Here is a 17,821-nt window from a genome sequence, read left to right as displayed (position 1 = left end):
ATTCATCTTCCGCCACGTTTCGAAAGAAGTAGACGTGGAAGGATGTGGCATCAAGGCATCAAGACATGATGCCACGAACCAACACCCAAGATATTGCCATCGGCTACATATGATGATCATCACAGTGATCCAACGAACTAGGACTGAAGAGCACTGAACATACGAATCACTGCAAAGTACTGTAAAGAGCCCAAAGATCCGCTTTACTCCAAGTTTATTACTAGTTTTGGTTTTCGTGGTAGTGTGTGGGACCCATCTCTCTTTCTTTATCAATCCGGTTCAGATACGGGATATTTACTGCTATATGTTGATGATATTCTTTTGACTACCTCTAACAATACTCTCCTACACCTCTTCATTGATTTGATGAAACGGGAATTTTCCATGTCTGACCTTGGACCACTGCATCATTTTCTGGGTATTACTGCCACTCGATCATCTTCAGGGTTATATTTTTCACAGTCTTTATATGCTCAAGACATCATTGCTCGTGCCTCCATGACACAATGTAACTCAGTGGCTACTCCGATCGACACCAACTCCAAGCTCAGTGCTACTTCAGATCCTGCGATTAAGGATCCTACTCTATACAGAAGCCTAGCTAGAGCTTTACAGTATCTCACATTCACCAGGCCGGACATCTCATACGCAGTTCAACAGGTATGCTTATTCATGCATGACCCTCGAGAGCCTCACATGCAGGCCCTCAATAGGATTATTCGCTACCTTCAGGGCACAATTCATCACGGTTTGTTTATCTCGGTCTCCACTACTTCTGGTTTAACAACATACTTTGATGTTGATTGGGTGGGATGTCCTGATTCTCCCTGTTCTACTTCCAGTTACTGTGTCTTTCTTGGTGATAACCTCGTGTCCTGGTCATCCAAACGCCAGGCTACAGTTTCTCGTTCCAGTGCTGAAGCTGAATATCGGGGGTAGCAAATGTTGTCGCTGAAACTACATGGCTTCGCAACCTCCTTTTAGAGCTTCATCTTCCTCTACAACGTGCTACTATCGTATATTGTGATAATGTGAGTGCAATTTCTATGTATGGAGACCCTGTTCAGCATCAGCACACCAAGCATGTGGAAATTGATATACACTTTGTACGTGAACGCGTTCGTATTATTGACATCCATGTTCTTCACGTCCCCTCTGAAAACCAGTATGCTGACATCTTCACCAAGGATCTTCCTCGTCAGCTATTTGTTCGTTTTCGGTCTAGTCTTAGTGTTTGCTCTTCTCCCGCTCAGACTAAGGGGGTGTAATAGAATATATATTATCTTCATTACCTTATTTGAAATAAGGAGAATTATCTCCAACGTAACTCTTGTATTCTCATGAAATATTATGTATTTTATATAAATAATATTCCTGGAGAACATTATTCTCCAAGGACGTTATCATCGAATCCAAGAGAGAAAATAGCGAATCCAGAAACAAAAAGTTCAGTCCATTTTTACAAATGCGACTCAGGATTGACACCATTATGTTTCAGAGTTGTTTGCAGACTATACATCAATCAATATAAGGTTATTCTACTCGTTTCACTCACAGTTGTTAGTGGTTCAACACATACATAATTACAGGCACACTTGCATGCAATAACAGGTCGTGTCTGTAAGTCCAGCAAAAACATTGTTCTGGCCGCACTAATTAAGAGGTAAATTCAATTAAAAGAAAACATATATATCAATTCAGGACGTCGTCAATCTGGTAAGATAATAGTAATTCAGACATGCACTGTTGACGTATTTAATGTAATCACAAGTTAAAAATGAAAGTGAAGTTGTTTGTTGGAATGAATAATAACTTACTCTCGCTCTTCTTTCGAATATGTAAGAATCTGGCAATGCTTTGGGATCAAGCTCCCAACAACCCTGCAGCTTTAGATGTACTTTATTTGTAAGCTGGAAAGCAGGAATTTGGTGAGAGAATCTAAGTAGATCAACTGCTGGTATTTCCTTACTGGCTTCCTGTCCATTTCTTTTAGTCTTGAAAATAGTCCCAAAACCAAAACCAACACTTGTATCAGCTGAGGTTTCACTTCACCGACTTCAACAATCGCGTGTTCACATTTATACAGATCAGAATGTGATAAATTACGGATTAAAGTTCTCTTGCATAACGCCCACGCCTCCCCTTTCCTTGGGTTGATTTCGAACTTGTTAGTCTTGAGAAATGTAACTGGTCTTGACATAGGAGAGAAAGATGTGGTGCCCATTTCCCCTACATTGAAAACCAAATTATTTACGAAAGAATTAGAGAAAATTGTATGGTACTTAAGCATTTAAATGTGACATACAAAGATGACAGAAATGCGATCAAGGACTTCATAGGCAAACAACCCACAGAAATAAATCAACTTACCTGAGGATCACCAACTCAGTTTTCTTGTTCTTATCCGAATAATTACTGGTTTTCTCCAACACTTGTATCTAGATAGGCAGCAGCTGACACCCTAAAGACATCAACATTGCGAAATCTCGCTGATGCATTCAAAGTAATCTGAATTTAAGAGAAAAATGGATCCTTCATATATGATCCCATATCAGTACTCAACCCCAGATCCTTCATCCAATCACATGGTACCAGCTCACATGCACAAACACACTACAAAGAGAAAATCACATTCCTTGGGATCTTTACAACCTAATACTAAGGCAGACAATGATATTTTTGCATTCTCTTAATGCACCTGAAACCATTCTACTGCCCATCAAGAACACCTCAGACAAATTTGAAGACCAGCGCCCCAAATACTCTTACTAAGCCAAAACGAGAATTACCCCTAAAACAAAAGATGCAACTTTTCGACATCAAAAAACACTCAAACCCTTAAAACAAATTTTCCATGAGGCAGAACCAGCTAAGGCCATGTGTTGGGGGCATTTGCCCCACTGCAATACAAGGATTTTTCTTAGCTACAAGCTTAAAACAAGAACACCTCCACCCCAAAAAAAAAAAAATTCTTAAAGAAACCCTCTAGACCCTCAAACAAGTTCTCCATATAGCAGAACCATCTAAGTTCATGGGTTGTAGGGGCATTTTCCCCAACTGGAATATAAATTTTAGAATCAATCAATGAATACCATAAATCAGAATCTTACCACAAACTTTTGATAGGAGGTCTGAGTTGAAGAATATTAAGTTGATTAAGGAATATAGAAGTTGAATTACAAACAAAGCTGTTGAATTTCTGGTTCAACAAGATTGGTGTTCTTCCATTTTTAACAAAGACCCATCCATCCATCTTGTTCTTCTCACCAGGATAACTTTCTCCCACTAAAACCCCACCCTGTGATTCAAAATCAAATCGATTTATTTTTTATTCTTTCTCACTCACTCTCTAGCTGAAATAACAACTTCTTCTCTTCACTTCAAACTTCAAAAAGTACAAAGACTATTTTTTTTATTATTGTTACACCTGGATTACACCCAAAAATTTTGTTACATGGTTAAGACCCAAATTTTTATTTTTATTTAAGGATGATACGATTAACGTGTACATAATCATAATCATCATAGTCGAAGATTTCATAATAACTTCTCTTCACTTCAAATTCAAATAAGCTAGTGTTATACATGTCTCTATTGATATTAGTAGTTAAATCGAAAATTTTGTAAATCAAACAACAAATCAGAGTGGCGCAGCGGAAGCGTGGTGGGCCCATAACCCACAGGTCCCAGGATCGAAACCTGGCTCTGATATTCTCACAGAGAAAGGCTATTTTTTGTGAATAGTTTTTTTTACTCCTTGTAACAGAAATGCAACTCAAACCAACCCATTTTTTGAAAAGAAAAGAATAATTTTTTACATATTGTAACAAAAATGTTACAGGGAAGAGGTGTAGAACCGACTCGGACTTGATCAATTCAGTATATGCCTGTAAAAACAATAATAACAGTTCATCTGCTATTGATGTCTTAGCGTATTCGAAACTGATCATTTCCTAATGAACTCAACAATTTTCGACTGCACAACAACCCAATGCAAACTACTGGATGAAATGGTACAGGAGCTGAGAAACAGAGACATTGGATGCCCAGTCTCTCCACCAGTAGCCATTCTCATGCTATTCTAGACTGCTTTTGGCTCTCATAAAGCAGCAACTGTCGCCATAGATTGCGCCCCTTTTTACTGAACAGCTAGTGATACTAAAACATTGACAAAGGGTTCAGCAGTGACTGTCCCTGATAATTTGCCCCCTTATTACTGAACCATAATAACAAAGCAACGGTACTTAAAGGGGGGATACAGCAGTACAAACAAGATAACGATCAGTTACTGGTAAAAAGGAACCCATATTGGAAATTCAAGAAAAAAAGACAGAATTTCAAAACTAATGAAAGAAAAATGAGGAAGACAAAAGTGTAGTTTTGTGTACTTGTTTAATGACTACAAAATTCTGATAGTGGTTAAACAAAAAGAGAGTAATTCCATTTCATGCTCAAGTTCATGTGAGATTCTACATAAAACAAGATATCCAAAAAAAATTGATGCAAGGGGTCTATGATATATACAAAAATATCCTTGAACATCACAAGTTTCAGTCAAATGGACAGGCATTCCATTTCAATCCAGAAAAATCCATAGCACTTACTCCACAGTGGCAAAATGCAAACTTGTAGAAGCTCCACAAAACAAGAGGACGAAACCAACTCCTTAAGAGAAGTACCCAAGAGTCAAATCATGCGAGAGAAAACCTTTTTATTCATTATTATTGCCACTTCCCTGTATAATTCCAGACCGAATCAAGATATCAGGCATGCACTGTTGACGTACGTACTTAATGTAATCACAGTTTGAAAAAGACAGTAAAGTTGTTTGTTGGAATGAAAAATAACTTACACTTGCTGTCCTGTCCAAAATGTAAGACTCTGGCAATGCTTTGGGATCAAGCTCCCAACATCCCTGTAGCTTTTCATCATTTCATGTACTTTAATCATAAGCTGGAAAGCAGGACTTTGGTAAGAGAATCTAAGTAGATCAACTGCTGCTATCTCCATAGTGATTTCCTGCCCATTTCTTTTACTCTTGAAAACAGTTCCAAAATGAACAGTCTCGCAGTTTTGCTCCAGAACCAACACTTGTATCAGCTGAGGTTTCACTTCGCGGACTTCGACAATCTCGTATTCACATTTATCCAGATCAGAATGCGATAATTTAGGATTGAAGTTCTTGTATAACGCCCACACCTCCCCTTTCCTCGGGTTGATTTCGAACTTGCTAGTCTTGCTAAATGTAACTGGTCTTGACATATGAGAGAAAGACGCAGTTTCATTAAATTCTGCCTTCGAACCATGTGTAAATGTCCCACAACAAATGGGAATTCTTTGTCACCCAGGAACAAGTAGTCTATCTCTGAAGGTGATCGAGCACATCCGAAAAGACGGAGAAGATCCAAATACCGGGAATGAATACCTGTCAATTCAAAATAAACAAATCTCTTCATTGTCCCCTCATTGAAAACCAATTTGTTACCGAAGAATTAGAGAAAATTGTATGGTAAGTAATGAAATACAAAGATAAAGAAATACAATCAAGGACTTCATAGGCAAACAACCCACAGAAATACAACAGCTTAACTGAGGATCACCAACTCAGTGTTCTTGTTCTTTCCCGAATAATTATTGGTTTTCTCCAACACTTATACGAGGTATGCTATCTAGATATGCTGCAGTGGATACCCTAAAGACATCAACATTACGAAATCTCACTGCTTCTTTCAAAATAATCTAAAATGTAACAGAGGAAAAGGATGCTTCATGTGTGATCCCAAACCGGAACAAGCAGTACTCAACCTAGGATCCTATGACAGCATTCACAAATTACCTACTTGATACAATCACATGGTACCAGTTCACATGCACACTACAAAGCGAAAATCAATTTTAAGGTACACTCCTTGGGAACTTCACTGGTGAAGAAAATACTCGTTCAGGACATTACACAAACATGTGATATGCGTCTTTCACCTGGTAATGTGGAAAGGCTATGTTGGTTTGTTTTCTAGCCTGTTAGTTCACCAAGGCTATTTTTAACAACAATCAAAGTTCCCAATGCTACTAACAAAAACAAATACTTTGTACGCAAAATTTATTAACTTCAAACCCCAAATGAATACAAAAACAAAGCCACGGCCAGCTAACCAAATCTGTCAGGCATTTCCCATTGAACCAGAGCTGCAGGCCTTCCCATATTCACAACTGTATCCGCTGCTCCAAGTCTTGATCCAGCTTTTGCTAAAGGATCCGCAGAGAAATTAACCTCTCTGTAAACATGCTCAAAAGGTTTTGGGTTTCAAAAACCAAACACACTTCCTAGCCAACTCCACACAAGCTCAGTAAAGTTGCAGAATAAATGCAGCAGTGTGTCTAGATCCTGCCCACAAACATAGCTAGCATCTGGATGCTAATGCAACACCCCCCTTGCATATACACCTTGGAGTAGTTTCCATATGTTACTTGCCAAACCAGGACGCATAAATTGTTTCCAAACTTTGGGTGCCCAACCCAGAATTGGTTCTCGATTCCTGACCTTTTCCACTGCAGTCCTAGTCGAAAACTTCCTTTCAATACTCCCACACCACCCACTATTGGTAAATTACTAGAGTTTAAATGAACAGCTAAAATTTCTGGTATGTACCACTTATTTTGATACATCAGAGTACTGACTCTCCCTAACAATAAGGCTACTAACAGTAAATTTGTAAAATAGATCAAAAAACCTTCAAGAAATAAATAAAACCAAACCCCAGAAACCTTAATATTTGAGTCAGTAAATTGACAACCATAACTGAAATTAGATAATATTACAAAACAACCTCAAAGAAAGCATAAAAGTTTACTTGATTCTCTTACAGTATTCACCCATCCTGCTGCAGATGAGCGTTGTACCTAGTAGTATCTCCTGCAGAAATGAAAGCTTTCAGAGACAGGATGTTTTCAGCTCGAGCGTGCAGCTGATAATCCAGGTACGGGCAATACATCTTATTATCATCATCAACGCCCTGAACTGGAGGGGATTCGCTCATCTTAATCTTGAAAATTAGATCACTTTGATTATTGCAGGAGGAATGGGCCCCTACCACCTCGAGATGTTTCGTCTGCAAATTGTAAAGTTTAAGACATTTTCCATCAAACCAATACAATAATACCTGATCAGAGACGCTCAGAATGCGCATTGGAAAGCTAGCAGTAGAAGCAGTAGTGGTCTCAAAGTAACAACAAAAGGGAGCTGGCAGTGAACCAAGCTCCCTAACTTGAAAACCCAAAGTCTCCCCCTTGATCCACACTTGCTTTTCCTTGTCCTTCAATACATACAGTTGAACTGTGAAACGACCGCAGCAGCAACAAATCCTACTCTGCTCATTATGGCAACAACAGCTACAATGTGTAATGTTTGTCATTGTCTTTTCGGACTGTGCAACACAAGGATATCCTTTATGCTCCAGAGGATGATGTTGAATTACTACATTCGGCATCGGGGTAAGATTAAATTCAGTCGGGAGTCGAATGAATTGAATCTTCTCCTTGTGAATATCGAACGAGAGCAACATGCCAAACTTCTTATTATCATGAAGTTGATGAGAATGTTTATAAGTGATTGCTGTCTCTTCTTCTACTGCACTATTAGTTATCCTCCAGAAAAGATCACCTCCGCAAAGTGTGGCTGCTCTTGTTACCAATTGACGACTAAGATAAGCAGAACAACCTTGTGCTGGAAAGATTTGAGCAACACTTGTAACACTCTTTCTCCATAAATTGGTACCCAGAGTAAAGGCCATGCTTATCAACTCCTCATTGCCTTTGGAAGTAAAAATGATGACAACCTTGTATTCGTCTGTTGATGAATCAAAACCAAAACCATGACACAAGTACTCGCATTCCCCATCGTCAGTAGGATAATAATAGTAAGGGAGTGAAAGGGTTTCCTCCCTAATAGGGTTAATGACAGTCATTAAATTAGGACCATACGCATTTTTACGCATTTTTGTAATACAAGCGAACCCATTACAGTAACCTACTGGTTCAATTTTGTTGTCAGATTCTAAGTCGAATAGTAGTCTAAATTTATAATGATCATCTAAACTAAAGAAACTAGCTCCTCCTTGGGCAAACCATACATTAAGTAAATTGAAGACTAGATTCAACTTATGACTGTTGTTATGAAGGAAGTGAGTTTTAGCAAATCGCGCGTTAATTGAAATTGAATTGCACCATAACTTACTGACGCGGCTGTATTGAGCATCTAGAATCCGAATTGGTAATCTGGTGAGAATATTTTCGATTACTAAATCCTCAGGAAGATATGTATCAGCAGCATCATTCATCTATTCCACTATTCTCAGTTTCTTCTTCTCAGGAAAAAATAGAGCAGCATCACCATCATTCATCTCTTCCACTCTTCTCACCTTCTTCTGTTCAGGAAGATATTCAGCAGCAGCAGCATCATTCGTCCCTTTCAATTTCTTCTGATCAGGAAGATATTCAGCAGCATCACCCTCATTTATCTCTTTCAATTTTCTCACTTTCTTCTGCTTAGGAAGATATGTATCAGCAGCATCACCATCATTCACTCTTGTCACCTTCTTCTGCATTGACATCCTCATCTTGTTCTTCCTTAAACCTCTCATCTCTTTCGAAGTATATATCTCCATGACTTACACAAAGAGTGAAATAACAATTTGATCTGAACCTTAAAAATCGGCCCCTATTGAGCCTGAGGATGAAGACTTACAAGGGTGAAATAAAGATGGATCTGAACTTTAAATCTTAAAAATTGGAACTTTTATGAGACAGAAAATGGAAATCTGAAATAAGAATCTGACCTATAGCTGTACCTTAAGTCCTAAAAATCGGAACTTTAGGAGCCAGGGAAGGAGAATCAGAAGAAATTTTTAATCTTGTACAATTTTGAAGAAGAGGATGAAGCAGAGGAAAAATTGGGGAATTTTAGGAAAACCCTAGACATTATTTAGGGACCGAGCACAAAAAAAATCCCTTATATAGGGACCATTCACAATTTCTTAACTTAAAGCTTTGCCGTTTCTGGTTTGGTTTGATTTTATTTTTTTTTTGTAGGAATTACCTATAGGTACTGTCATGGTGTTCTTAGTTAGTGGCAAGTCCCTCAGAGGTCCGTAATAAAAAGAAAATAATAAAATTGGACCCAAATTTTTAATCCCTGGTCCATACACGTGCGGGACCTTTTCTGTGCACCATTCATCTCTTTCACTGTTCTCACTTTCTTCTGTTCGGGAAGATATGTATCCAAAATTGGGGAATTTTAGAAAAACCATAGGGATTGAACAAAAATAAAATAAAAAATCCTTTACATGGGGACCATTCACGAAAGAATGCGTAGGCGCGGATGTCAAAGTAACGACCCTTCACCGACATTAACGACAGTTTAGAGTCGGCATATACATCATGATCAAAATAATAACGATTCTAAACTGTCATACACTAACGACTCTTTTTAGAGATTAACGACAATCTATAACGACATTTCTAAAACATTAACGACTGTTTAAGTCGTCAAATGCGTAACCAAAACAGTAACGACCCTTCTAAAGGATCGTCAGGGAATTGATCATTTTTATGACGACCCAAAATTGTCGAACATTTCCGCCATTAATGAATCTTCGACAATTTAGAGTCGTCACTTAAATAGTCTAAACATTAACGACTGTTGAGGGTCGTCAATGAAAATTTTTAATACCTTGACGATTTTTCATACTATCTGGGCAAAAAAAAAAAAAAGTTAGACTAAAAATTGCAGACAAAAAATCTGGAAAAAAAAATAATTAAACTTTAATTAAGTATGATTATCACTAATTAATTAAGATTATCACTAATTAATTAAATTTTAACACTAATCATTTAGGGGCATTTTAGCCATTTAAAAAATATTTTTATAAGGGGTGACCCAAATTAGGTTATGGTGACCTTTTTTGTCCTCTAGTGCATGGCCCCCAATTAATTCCGATGGCCCCCAATTAAGCTAGGCAAAATAAGTTCCTCAAATTCCATACCCCTACCACCAAAAGCCCTGTTATTCCTTTCCTTCCAAAGGTGCAGAAAAACAGCATAAATCACCTTCCACCAAATCTCCCTACATTTTCCTGTAAGATTATTGAGTTTCCAAGCCTCAAAATATTTCTTCACGGTATTAGGAGCAACCCAACAAATCTTGAACGCATTGAAGAAGCGACCAAACTTCAAAAGCATATTGTCAACACAACAAAAAATGATCACTAGTTTCTTCCTCCCTTTTACAAAACAAACACTTATCACCTTGCACAATTACATTTCTATGTTTTAACATGCTATAAGATGGCAAGGAATGATTAAAATTTTCCGAAAGCATGAAACTCACTTTACGTGGAATGTTTTTCTTCCATAAAAATCTCACGAAATCGCAGTCTTCAGCCTCATCCAATTGAAGTTCATAACATTTCTTCACCGTAAATCCATCTCAAACATCCACACTGTCTTCATTTTCATTTAGGCTATGGACATGCCCCAACTCATTACACAATAAGTCCCACTCCAATTGTTCCTCCATATACAGTCTTCTTCTTGTAAGGCACTGTAGCCTACCATTCACCACCATCTCCGCAACAGAAGCTTGTTTTCTCCTACAAACCTTGAAGATAATCGGAAATCTATCCTTTAGAGGACCAGACGTTGTCCATTTATCGTACCAAAATCTAGTAGATTTGCCATTATTCAAAACAAAAGTAATATATTCATACCCCATATATTGATACTCTATATATTAATAATCTTTATGTATTAATAAAAAATCATGGTCCCAACATGGGCCAGTTATAAATAGTAATAACCTCCACATTTTAATATTAATGTTTTTTTTTCTGTCCTTGTCTTAAAGAATTTACCTATATATATTAATAACTGACACTGTGTTACAAAGATACAGAGAATTTCACATCGAAATTTATGATGAAATAAAATACCTACCTATAGTTGTTTGAGAAAATGACATAATTTTTTGGGTTGTTACCACAAGTTCCTACACATATACATGTGCTTATGCATTAGAACTATAAATATACATATACATTATCTAATACTGGATACATACATTGCTCATAAAAAAAAAACAAAAAAAACATATATTGAACTAGAAACTTTTTACACTATCTAGATATGCCTTCCTATATTAATAACCTCCGTATATTAATAAATTTGTAAATCCCCAACTGTAGTAATATATGGAGGTTTTACTGTATTTTTATTTCTAGAAATCATTCTGAAAAAATTATTACCAAAATGACTTCTGGAAAATTACTTTTTTAAAAGTCGAAAAGTAACTTATAAATGAATATTTTCCTATTTGGATGTCAGAGGAGAACATCCTTTGAACCAAAATATCTCTCCCTAATTTCAGGAAGTTGAGAAATCATCTCCAATGGTATTCTTTTTCATTAAAAATTTGGATACATGTACAAAAAATATTGTTTTACCAATTTTATTTTTGTTTGTGAGATTTTTCACCGAATATAAGCAACTTTCACACTTTTTAAACACACAAAAATATCATTCACATCCTCAAAGAGATCCTCTGGTTTTAGAGGTTCTCACAAAGGATGTCTTAATAACCACATTCCAACTCATCCTCACATTTTCTCTTTACATTTCCATTGGAGAGGAATTTTAAATAAAAATTGGATGCATCCTAGCTGGCCATATACTTAGGAAGTTAAAATCCTCTCGTTAGAGATGCTCTAAGCTTTAGTGTATTGCGATTAATATCGGTTGATTTCAAACTAATTTTCAGATTGTTTTGATTTGTTGCGTTATGTGGGCCCTCATTGCCAATCCACCATTAGATTCATTTTCCTTTTTATACCCTCTATAAAATAATATATATCTTACTTCAGAATATGCAAAACATGCATGATATTGATTAAACATCAAACCCTTCATTACATGACCACCATCAAAAACCACCTACGTAACCGTTTCCTTAATCTATTTCACGTTTGGTTTCAGACCCTCAAAGATAATCTAATTCCTCAGTAACAGTAGCACCCTTGGACCTGCATGCATAGGCTGCAGTAACCCAAGCTTCTTTCACGATTGCACTTTGTTGTTTTGTAAAGGTGAAAACATCATTAAAAACTTTTGGGTTTCAAAAACCAAACATACAAGCTCACTAAAGTTGCAGAACCAGAGTAAATGCGACAGTATGTCTTGATCTTGCCTATAAACATAGCATCTGGATGCTAACGCAACAACCCCCTTCTTCTTTTTTTCATCATTTGCATATACACCTTTCATTAGTTTATATATGTTACTTGCCAAACCCGGACGTAAATATTGTTTCCGAACTTTGAGAGCCCAACCCACATTCGGTTCTTTATTCCTGACCTTTTCTACTGCAGCCCTAGTAGAAAACTCACTATTAATATTCTTATACCACCCACTATTAGAAAATAACTGGAGTTTAAATAAACTGCTAAAATATCTGGTATGTACCACTTATTTTGATTGATCAGAGTACTGACTTCCCCTAACAATAAGGCTAACAAGTAAATTAGAAGTCACCGACTGATATTATGGTCTCAAGAAGAGCATTCCCTTTTTCAAAATCTCTAAAACCATACTTGGTATGTTCTAAAAGTAAACACATTAGATAAAATATAAATAAAGATAAAGCCCAACAGGTTTTCATCTCCTACCGAACAGGTTTAAATTCATTATCAGTCGATTCTTGGGTGGCATCAAAGATACCCCTCTGGTCACTGGAGAACCTTTTTAAAACAGCCTCGGTAGCTACAAGACCATACGAGATACAAGATAAGTCTAATCCTGCTAAACCACCATAAATATGAGAAACCATCTGTTGCTGAGATCTGAAAAATTTCTCTACAATTACCATTACCGATTCTTGTTGTTATCGTAGCTTCGCAATAGTAGCTTTCACAAAACGATTTATTGACGCTGAAACAATTAACAAGTGAACAAAATGAGAACTTAAAGTAATCACAAGATCCTAACCTACATGTGGATGGTAACTAAATGCACATTCAACACAATAACAAGAAGGCATCAATATATACACATTGGTAACCACCACTTCTCGATAACATGTACAAAAGTATACTATGAAAAGTCATGCATGACGTTGATATTTTCACTTTAATTAAATTCGTTTAATACATAGTTAAATGCAACTGCACTCATAAGATAAGTGGTTAGATGTATGAGATCTCACGTTTAGATAATTTGTTAAGAGGATTTTAATGATTATATTTAATGATAACTATTGTAATACTTAAGATTGTGCTAAATATATGTTTTTAAAAAGTTTTGTGAATAAACTCTAGTTATGACCTTGATTTGAGACTTCACAAGAGAATTTAGTTTACTATTTTTGAATTTCCTAAGGCTCAGCTGGAGATCGCTGCGCAGCAGGCTCAACATGAGTTTGTTTCCCAGTAGGAGGCTGACCAACTACTAGCTCTCCCAGCAGTTCACAGACCCAGGGGATGCTAGGTATTCTAAGTTCTTATATTTGGTTTAGTATGTTGTGTACAATAATGGTATTCTAACTTCTCATGTTGTTGAGAGTGGTTATTCTAAGCTCTTATATTTTTATTTGGTGTTATTTAAGCAACATGTGTAATACTGGTACTCAACCTGCAAGATTTTGTTGGGGGTATTATGGAAAAATAATTCACAAATAAGTAAGCCATTATACCTGACATTGAGAATGCTTTGTCATCGGACGGTTCGGGGCCAGATCTGTCTGTGATAACATATGGCCAGGTAGTCATGCACGCTGTGTTCGTCCGGTTTTTTGTTGACTAACAAGCTGCAGAAAAGCTTCCCGTGCCTGGGACAAGGTATGCCAGTGTTTCACTATTTGCTCATACTTTCAAAATTTATATTCAGGTTCCAAATTATAGTCAGTGGTGTTATGATTGCAAACTAGATTATTGATCAAATTAAATATATAAATTAAGTTACATGCCGAGATAATATTACATTGCATATGCTAATGATTTTTTATGATTCTTAAAGGGTGAATAATAGTGGATAGAAAAGTTTGATGATCAAGTATGTAACCATTTTGAATGGTTGAATCCAAAAACATATTTATAACAAAATTACCAGTAATTTTTAATAGTGATAGAGAATCGAAAAGAAAATTAACAAAACTAGTAACGCTATCATATATTTTTTACTACTTCCTTCAATATTCAAGTTTTGAAAGTTTTAATGATTATTCAATGTTTTTTTTTTGTTTTTTTTTTGTTATTCGATGCATGTGCATTATTTTTACGATCTTAACAACTTAGAAACTTAATCAAAACATTCATATATAAAAAATCAATTTCAAGCTTTTATAAGTTAAACAGCAAAGCGCGGAAATTCTAAAATTATCAATATTTGCTTTGATGATAGTATAGGAAGAAGATGTGAAAAAGCGGGGTACAACAACTACATCCAATATTTCGCGTAGCAATCTGTATGGACAAACTCCACTATACTTTCTAGAGAATCAACTAGACAGTCAGACTCAATCTAGATAAAAATATATCAAAGAGTTTATATCTCAATCTCTTTATTTGATCTTTACTCAAGCAAACAGAAATCTGCGAGTCTTTATCAAATACAAGAGAGATAACTTGGATGGTACCAAAGACCAATATCCAAGTGTAGATCAATTTAAATAAACAACCAAAAGGTCGGATATTTTAATTGATTGAAAAACACACAACCTGTGATATTTCAATTATATAACAAAATATAATGCGGAAAATAAATAAAACATACACCAGAATTTTGTTAACGAGGAAACCGAAAATGTAGAAAAACCCCGAGACCTAGTCCATATTGAGCACACACTGTATTAAGCCGCTATATACACTAGCCTACTCCAAATTAACGTCGATCTGGACTGTAGTTGAACCCCAATCAATCTCACACTGATTCAAGGTACAGTTAAGCTCCTACGCATATGATCCCCGCAGGATGCTACATACTTGATTGTCTTAGCTGATCTCAACCACAACTAAGAGTTGCTACGACCCAAAGTCGAAGACTTTAATAAACAAATATTTATCACACAGAAAAGTCTACGGTAATAGATAAATCCGTCTTCCATGAATATACCTACGAGTTTTGTTCCGTCTTTTGATAAATCAAGGTGAACAAGAACCAATTGATAAACCGGACTTATATTCCCGAAGAACAGCCTATTATTATCAATCACCTCACAATAATCTTAATCGACGCAGCGAAAAAAGATATTGCGGAATCACAAACGATGAGACGAAGTGTTTGTGATTACTTTTATATCTTTCATATCGGAGATATCAATCTCAAGCCAATTATTACAATTGTACTCGTACGATAGAAACAAAAAGATCAGATCGCACGACTACGAGAAAGTAGTATCGGTCTGACTTCACAATCCCAATGAAGTCTTTAAGTCGTTTACCTGGTTTTAGAATAAGAAAATCAAAGGTTAAAGGAGAATCGACTCTAGCTTATGCAACTAGTATCACACATAAGGTGTGGGGATTAGGTTTCCCAGTTGCTAGAGTTCTCCCTTATATAGTCTCTCAAATCATGGTTTGCAATCAATGTTAGCTTGGGAACAAAGCATTCAATATTCATCGTTAGATGAAAACCTGATTAGATTCAAGCTAATATCTTTCAACCTTTAGATCGAAAACTTAGCTTGTTATACACAAATGAAATGCACGTTTCTAGGCTTGTGTAACCGTACCCAAACTTGTACGTTTGTTGGTTCAACAATAGTCAACCAAATGGTTATCCATATGATCACTTTCATATCAACCATATTCTTCTTCACCATAACTAGTTCAAGTGACTCAAATGAACTAGTTAGAGAGTTTTTCGATTGCTTAGATCTTGTGTAGCTACACAAGACACAATCGAAGCAACAACGATTTGATTTACTCGAATCGGTTCATGAACTATAACCACGGTTTGCAATTTGCATTCCTTAGTTTATATAAGAATAAGTTCACAAACATCGATTTTAGATATAACCTATTCAAGTTCGCGTACTGGGTTCACGGACTTAAGTTCCCGGACGGAGTTCACAAACTCCGGCAGATTTTCTCAGGTCGAGAACTTCCGCCAGTTCGCGGACTTAGCTCACGCCACTATTTCGGTTCTCTTGATCAACAAAGTTCGCAAACTTCGGTTCAAGGAATAAGGACTTATACATATATGTGTTTCCACAACAATACTTATATCCACCAATGGTTATATAAACTAAACTCTCATTTCAATCACTGAAACATTCTCAGAGGACGTTATATAGTTGTTATTCACAAACCATTTTTCGTCAGAGCAATTTTCAAAGTGATTGAAACATATCATGACTTTCGTCACTAGGTAAAGATGAATTTGGCTAAAGCGAAATCTTACCAACACATATTTCGAGAAATAGATAGGCTAGAGAAACTCGGCTCAAATACCAAATGTGTATAATCTAAGTCTATATAGCAAAACGACTTTTGTCTCAAGATAGGAGATAAATAGACTTTTGAGTGATAGATAAGTTCAAGTCTCCACATACCTTTTAGTCGATGAAGAACCACCGGTTCCTTGAGTTGTCCTTCGTCTTGTATGATGATTTCCATGGAGTTCTGGAGCTCAACTACACTTTTTATCCTAGTCCGAGACCTTAGCTATAGTATACTAGAAATCAAGACTTATAGTTTTGATCACTAACATTGACAAACATGCTTGAGATAGCAACGCATGCGAGTTCGACCGAGCAATGCTCTAACAATCTCCCCTTTTGTCAATTTTATTGACAAAACTATCAATACATATGGAATACAAAAAATAAATTAATTAACTTTTGTAGCTCCTATTTTACATGTCTAATCTTCAACATTACTCGAAATCTTCGTCACTTCCAAGTACTCCAATGATCCCAAAGGTTGTAAGTTCAGCATCATCGTTGTTGAAAATCTGTAGCTATAACAACGAGAAAACAAGAGTTCTCAATCATTGTTATACAGTGGCATAATATCATTACATAGCGTCAAAGTTCAATTGTATCCCAACTTCAACAAAAATACTATGGTGATATGTATCACTCCCCCTTAGTCAATACTCCATCTCACATGGAAACCACTCCCCCTTACATAAAGATCCGAAAACCATATGTATTTTTAGTGTGAACTACATATTAATCCCTCCCCCCTTTTTTGTCAATAAAATTGACAAAGGTACAAGAACGGGATCCTAATGAAATTTCCGAAAGAGATATTTCTTGACCAAAAGAAAGCGAAAATATATCATCTTATTTAGATGCAATCATAAAGTCGAAGCTAAATGCATTCATCAAGGAGTTTATAAAGATACAAGATAACCCCTATAGTATTTCACAGCCGCACTCCCCACAAAGATTTGGCAATTAAGCACAAGTTCAATTAAGAACTCTCCCCCATTAAATGTCATTCCCGAAAGAACAACAAGAGCGACCTTAATTTCGAAAGAAAAGAAGGATTTATTTGGACATAACAAATTACATACAAGTGTGAATTTGAATCCAAGTACTCAATAAAATTAACCACAAGAGGACCCATGATTAATTTAATCGAAAATGCTCAACATAAGTGAACATATGGAGACTAAAAATATACAATTAGATTAATCACAAGAGAACCCATAATTAATTTAATCGAAATACACAACCAAACTAATCACGAAAGTAATCAATTTAATTGGTCATGCTCAACATAAGGAAACTTACGGAGCAACAACTAAATAACCAAACAAGATGATTAATTTA

The 17,821-nt window shown here is 36.2% G+C and overlaps 2 protein-coding genes and 1 non-coding gene across 6 annotated transcripts; 2 read left to right on the top strand and 1 right to left on the bottom strand.

Annotated features, from left to right (window-relative positions):
- Positions 1–384: 384 nt before the first annotated feature.
- On the top strand, positions 385–939 carry LOC113274485 (uncharacterized mitochondrial protein AtMg00810-like). Its single transcript, XM_026523862.1, has one exon. The coding sequence runs from the start codon at positions 385–387 to the stop codon at positions 937–939; it is 555 nt and encodes a 184-aa protein (XP_026379647.1).
- A 2,700-nt stretch (positions 940–3,639) lies between these two features.
- Positions 3,640–3,711, top strand: TRNAM-CAU. Its single transcript has one exon. It is a non-coding gene; the product is annotated as a tRNA-Met (tRNA).
- Positions 3,712–4,419: 708 nt separating this feature from the next.
- On the bottom strand, positions 4,420–9,015 carry LOC113274560. 4 transcript variants are annotated; one of them, XM_026523935.1, is made up of 3 exons: positions 6,154–9,015; positions 4,853–5,425; positions 4,420–4,735 (listed from the first exon to the last, which is right to left on the bottom strand). In XM_026523935.1, the coding sequence occupies exon 1, from the start codon at positions 8,334–8,336 to the stop codon at positions 6,870–6,872; it is 1,467 nt and encodes a 488-aa protein (XP_026379720.1). In that variant the 5' UTR covers positions 8,337–9,015; the 3' UTR covers positions 4,420–4,735; positions 4,853–5,425; positions 6,154–6,869. The 4 variants fall into 4 exon arrangements, with proteins under 4 accessions (XP_026379720.1, XP_026379721.1, XP_026379722.1 ...); XM_026523936.1 differs by having other exon boundaries at positions 6,852–9,015; XM_026523937.1 differs by having other exon boundaries at positions 6,865–9,015.
- Between the last annotated feature and the right edge of the window lie 8,806 nt (positions 9,016–17,821).

Source organism: Papaver somniferum, chromosome 4 (assembly GCF_003573695.1).
Source record: "Papaver somniferum cultivar HN1 chromosome 4, ASM357369v1, whole genome shotgun sequence".
In the NCBI taxonomy this organism is placed as follows: Eukaryota; Viridiplantae; Streptophyta; class Magnoliopsida; order Ranunculales; family Papaveraceae; genus Papaver; species Papaver somniferum.
This window is presented reverse-complemented; position numbering and strand designations above follow the sequence as displayed.

Coding starts and splice junctions, on each gene's coding strand:
- LOC113274560 (XM_026523934.1), bottom strand. CDS start 8,336: ATGAATGATGCTGCTGATACATATCTTCCTGAGGATTTAGTAATCGAA. Junction 5,426..6,900: donor TCTGCAGGAGATACTACTAG/GTACAACGCTCA, acceptor TTGAATTGACAG/GTATTCATTCCCGGTATTTG.
- LOC113274485 (XM_026523862.1), top strand. CDS start 385: ATGTCTGACCTTGGACCACTGCATCATTTTCTGGGTATTACTGCCACT.